Raw genomic sequence first — 6,000 nt, 5'->3', positions numbered from 1 at the left:
AACGGCCTCAGACCACGCTGTAATGGATTTAACGAGGAAACCGATATGTTATACTGTCTCCAAATTGTCTCAGTCAATTTTCCAGTCGAAATTAACATTTTGCAGCAGTTTTATTAGCAATCATTCCCCGTGGTTACCCTTTCTCATAACAACTCCGGCAGTGTGTGTGCATGAGAGAGACTTTGTGTGAGCAGCATATTTCTGTTGACTGGGTAACAAAATTGGATTGGGCATTACTGTTGTACTCACCCAGCCTTGAAAACTAAATATTCAGTGTTTGAGTTTCCCAGAAAAATTAGGAATGGTTATTTACCCGAGGATGTGAAGAGTTCTGCAGGTAAAGGGGAATGATGGGAAGACTTTGACCTGGATGGGCGATGTGCACACCTCTTGCTGAAGTACTTTGGAGCAAGATCCAAACCAATCTCTGATAACAGGAGGATGATGATGATCTATTGCCAATGTCTCCTCAGGACCACGACTGTAACACAAATCCTATGAAACCATCGCATTTCCTTTCTTTATTGTAGCTGTTAAGAATTTCCATTTTCATGAATATCAATGAAATTGCTGCTCCACCTGTTTCGAGAAGTGATTCAGTGTTTTGGAGGTGGGGGATGCGGTTAAATTAATGCAGGCTGCACTTGGCATTTTAATAATAGTTGATTTTGTTGTAACACCCTCAAATCCTTCATTCTGGGGGATATTTGGTGGGGAAACTGGGCCACAACCTCAATATAAGAGTGGGTCTTATTCTTAGATCAAGCTCCTGTTGCCGCATAATAAGAAGATGAATAAGAATAATAAGAATAACGGTGATGATGAAGCTGCCAATAAACCAGCGTTTGGTACTTTCTTCTTCTATGATTAGTCTTGAACAGCTTCTAAACGCTTGAAGTGTAAACGGGCAGCAGGAGAACGCGCTGCGGCCGCGCTGAGGCCGCGCTGCGGCCGGATGCCACCGCTTTGTCTCCGCGCAGTGTCCGCGCCTGCTGCATGCCTTTGACGTTTAAATGGAACTGCCCCTTTAACCGCGTGGCCGTACTGCTCATGCTCGGGGCTTTGTGCAGGAGTTTCCCCGTCAGAGACCAGCTGTGGACCGGAGAGCTACGGCAGACGGAGCAGAGCGAGGCAGCGCTCCGGGAGATCTGCGGCTGTCGCATCTTCTGACAGCAAACCCGGGCAGAGGGCGCGTCTTTGTCTGGGAGCATCCAGCAGGAGAGCAGCGCACGCGATAAGCTCAGCCCCGTGCTTTTATTTCACCTCCGGGTTTGCAGCCTTTGACGCTGAGGCAGGATCATCCGGTCACGGTCGTGTGTTTACATCGGAACCCTGACCACGGTGGAAGTTCTCTGGTGGACTTGTGCGGACGCGCCGCAGAGCGCCAAACATGCTTTTCTCTGTTTTTGTCTCTCGGGACGGATGGGTCCGATTGGAATTGCGTGCGCAGTGTTTTTAAGGTCGGAAGTGTCTCCATCAAAGTTTCATGCCTTTGTCCTGTCCCGCAGCTCTTTCCTCACCGCTCGGCATGTTCTGACGGTGCGTAATTACTGTTTTCCTGCGCCCTCTCCACAGGCGTCACAGGTAGGCTACCTGAGCCTGCCGACACCGCTGCTGATGACAGCAGATCAGCTCACGGCGTGAGGTGACAGGTCGCTTTCTGATTCGGGGCTGAAGCCTCTTAAAAAAGACACTCCGCGTCCATCATGGATGATGTTGGCGGGGTCCATCTATGCACCTGGACGAAGTCGTCCAGGCGGAGCGCCCGGGACGTGCTGAAAACATACCTGGGAGTATTTGTGATGCTTCATCTCGTGCTTCACACCGAAGCCTCCTCGGTGTCCAAGTCCTGCGATAAAAGCTGCTTTTCGGGGAAGTGCATGAACGGGACCTGCGTGTGTGACCACGGGTGGGTCGGGGATCAGTGCCAGCACTGTCAGGGAAGATTCAAGTAAGTTGGTCATTTCTGTGACATCATCTCACCTGCCAGGTTATTATTTGTATCACCGGTGTGTTGAGCAAAATCCAAAACTGCCATTAGGTGTATGAACCAGTGGTCCATCTAAGCTGAGTGAATGGCAGGTTGGTGCGTCCACCTTCATCCAGTGTAGCCTATAATGTCAGTTATCTCAACGCTGCTGCGGGCTACCTGGGACCGGGTTCAGTGAGTAACAGTAAATGACTGCTATCTGTGTCTTTGTGGGAGTTAAAGTCAAGTCCTCTGGACGTTACCTGGCTCTGCTGCCAGAATGTATGAGGGGCGATTAATGCCACAGCAAAACAAAGATCAGGCACCTGAATGTTCTGTGATCACTGGGGCAGGTTGATTGATTATTGAGAAATTTCCAAAGCTGACTGATCCAAAAAAAAAAAAGAAGCAAAAATGTGCAGAGGGGGACACCAAACATGAGTCGGTCATGCTTGTGCACGAGAACATTGTAGATGAGTGTAGGTGACAGTGCAGATTCAAGTGGTTCAGTTCAAATATGAGAGCAAACGCTTCTCTAAATATGACAACATGTAATTTTAATGCCCAGACAGCAGATTGCTGCCTGCTGCTCAGAGGGAATGGAGCGGAGTGACTGCCGCACCGTCACTTCAGAGGACCACACAGGCTTAAAAAGCCTCCATCTAGCAGCTGCTCTTAAAAAATGAATCAGAAAGTGCATGGCTGATACACTGCTGATCCCAGAGCAGGGTTTGCTGGTTTGAAGACCGGATTCAGACTGAACACGGTGGCCATTCACAAAGATTTTGTCAGTTTTTTCTGTCACCCATCAGCAGGAAAAGGCCTCAACCATCAATCATCATTGATTTTAATTTGACTTTTAAAGACATAATATGGCTTTTTGTTTCAGACTGAGCTGTGACTTACTGTTCACATTTCTACATTGGAAGATATTTTCTATCTTCAAGCAGTATGAGAACTCAGACGTGGTTAGCTTTGTTGGCTGTGGCCCAGCCGTTATTTTGAAAATTCAAAGGAAAGTCAGTGATGCAGCCACTGAAGTTTCGGTGCTTGTTTCCGACTCTGCAGTGACGTGGAAGCACAGACAACGTTTGCTCTCTAATGCTGATGCTGCTTTTATGTGTGACAGTGACATTTATTTGTCATTGAATCCCAAATTAAGGCAATTTCAGACGCTTGGATCCTATTATCAGGTCTGTCAGGAAGATCTCCCTCAGTTATCATAGCGGCCTCAGTATGAGATCTTTCTTTTCTCTAGAAACAAAATGTTCTTTTTACTGGTGGCTGTTCTGGTGTAGCATCATGGGTTGTTTATAGCTTTAATGTTGCTATGCTAGTGTGTTTACGACATGACTTTTTGAGTTAAAGTGTTTGTTTAGCAGAGTTTAACTGCGGGAGTTTCTGATGGCTGATGTAACATGTTTGCTGCCAAGGAGGAAACGACTGAGTAAAAACACCTTGAACGCATCTGCCGACATCTTTACTGCAAGGGACAGAATCGTGAAGCCGGCGAGAATTAGCAGAGTCACTGAATGTCCTGATGAAGAGCTCAAAAAGAGAAACAGGAGAAAGTGATTCACACAAGGAGCGTGTGAGAGTAAGCCACTGACAGACAAGCATACAAAAGTATTTTATGTTAAACTTTTACAAGAGAAATGACTTCAAATAGTGATGAAGCTGTTTGGAAAAGGGAAGAGATAATTAGCCGTCTTATATTTGGGCTGCAGGTACATACTGCATGCAGTCTGCTTGGATGTATCGTCACACTGAACAGCTCAAATGAACGGTGGCATTAATCACCCCTCATACACTCCAGAGAGGATGACGTTACCTTGTCACAATCACCTGCAGCCTGGTGTGCACAGTAAGGACAGAGAGGTGGCAGGACTTCAGTCTTATATTTTCTCTCTGGAGGACTGCATCGATCCCCCCAGTCGATGTGATTGTTGTGAGAGTGCTGAACAGAGCAGGCAGTGGGCTGGACAACAGACAAACAATGCAGTGGGGACGAGCTTTTCTTGTGGCTGCATAGTGGCATGATTGTGTCCATTAATACTGAGTACTTGTCACATGCAGGCACACACAACACTAAAATCTATATCTGAGCAAACTTTATTGTTTGCAGGAAAAAGCCTCTTGAGATGCATCAGCTCGTTTTCAGCGCATGAACAAAGACGAGAGACGAAAAAGGGGAAAAACGAGACCACCCCCTCCGTACAGACATAGAGAAAAATGAAACTGACATTAATTTCTAGGCATTAGTTTGGCTGCTTGCTGCGGGCACTTTTATTTTTACAGCATATTTTCCAGTGTTAGAAAAAGGGAAATGCAGATAACAAGCGATAAAATATGGCTCTAACATGAACCTCAAAAGAAACACGCAGTGCGTCTCTAGTAGCAGCAACGTCGAGCTGACACCAAACTTGTTGCCAACTCGTTGGTAACGCTGTGCCTCCAGACATGGTGCATTAGCTTTAAATGCTGCAGGTGAAAGAAGCGACAGCCACTTTGAGCTGGTCAGATGAAAAGCTGCAGGCGACAGGTTGTCACTGCGGTTTGGTTGAACCTTGATGACATCAGCAAGGCGAACAATACCTGTCCTACTGTATGCATCAGCACTTGTGCCTGCATTAAGGGCTCCTGCCACTTGCTCAGAATATAGCAGGATTTTGCAGATTGGACTTCAGTTTACTCTTTGTTGTGCAGCCCATTGCACATGTGCATTGTGATGCATTCATGTACTGTCACAGTTACCAAAACTGCCTTTTTTACATCTAAAAAGTGTTGAAGTCAATATCCAAGTTGTAGTTATGAGTGTGCCTGAACGTCTATTGTTGAAAGTAATTAAATCCTAATATAATTGACAGTGTTACATTGTCCATGCATAGCATTTTAATTTCTCATAAAAATTATATTAAGACGACTGCATGCATATATAAATGTCTTCTCTAGGCTCTTGTTGCACCTCTGATGCACCAGCCCTGTTAAAAATACATCCATCTTTGAGATACAGATGTTGTGCTAACATATATCAATTTAGCCCAATTCAGTCTGCAGTCTGTCCTTTCTATTAATTTCATTCATCTTATTGGAAATCATGCAGTAGTCCACCTGAAGAGCATCTCTCTCTGGGCGGGTTGTGAACTAGAGGAATCTCCCCGTCAACAACCAGCGCTGTAGAAACACTGCTGTCCAGATAGTTGTGTAATCTAAAGGCCTCACAGCACTTGTGGCTACATCAGCTGTATCTATTAGTGAGGACAGGACAGGAGAGGAGTGGAGAGCAGTGGAGCAGAGAAAAGGACCTGTGCTTCAATATCACTGCTGTGCTCTGAAAATACTCAATACTAAAGCCTCAGTGGTCACTGGAGGGCAACACACACACACACACACACACACACACACACACACACACACACACACACACTCTGTTGTGTCTCATATCCACACAGACAGATCCAATAAAGGAGAAATAGGGACTAGATTCTGTCTATTGATTTAAGGTATTGGTGTTCTGTGTAGTTTTATTGGTCCGCAGTCTCACCCTTTGTTTTCCAGCGGCGTTCTCTCGTCCTCTGTTTTTTTTTCTCTGCTGCTCTCGCTCTCTTTGTTCAGACTAGATAACGTCTTGCTTGTTCTCACATACAAAACACACACACAGACACACACAAGTCATGCTAACACCCAAACACACACACACACACACAGAATCCAGTCTGAAGCAGACGTGGAGAATTAAGTGACGATGTTGAGATAATGAGAAAACCGGTCGGCACCCTTGACTTTACAATCCAATTATTTCAGAAAAAATCTCCCCCTTCATTCTCTCTCTTTCTCCTTCCTCTCCCACATCGTTTGAGTGTTTTTCGTATTAATAGGCCACTAATTGTCCCAGCATTTGTGGAGCTCAAAGACATTTTCAAACACGACGCTGTTGTTGAAATTACATTATTTTTTCATTTCCTTCGCTGCATTTTGGACCCTTTGAGTCTGTGTCCCCTTTTATTAATACAGAGTATTTATGTGAGAGT

At 45.5% G+C, this 6,000-nt stretch overlaps 1 protein-coding gene across 1 annotated transcript in view; it reads left to right on the top strand.

Annotated features, from left to right (window-relative positions):
* Positions 1-1,706: 1,706 nt before the first annotated feature.
* atrnl1a (attractin-like 1a) overlaps positions 1,707-6,000 on the top strand; it is a 246,474-nt gene continuing 242,180 nt past the window's right edge. The window contains exon 1 of the mRNA XM_041947414.1: positions 1,707-1,951. Coding sequence (XP_041803348.1) covers positions 1,707-1,951 — 245 coding nt within the window. The remainder of the gene's footprint in view (positions 1,952-6,000) is intronic.

Source organism: Chelmon rostratus, chromosome 11, assembly GCF_017976325.1.
Source record: "Chelmon rostratus isolate fCheRos1 chromosome 11, fCheRos1.pri, whole genome shotgun sequence".
In the NCBI taxonomy this organism is placed as follows: Eukaryota; Metazoa; Chordata; class Actinopteri; order Chaetodontiformes; family Chaetodontidae; genus Chelmon; species Chelmon rostratus.
The sequence above is the reverse complement of the archived record's forward strand: the minus strand, read 5'-3'. Positions and strand labels throughout refer to the sequence as shown.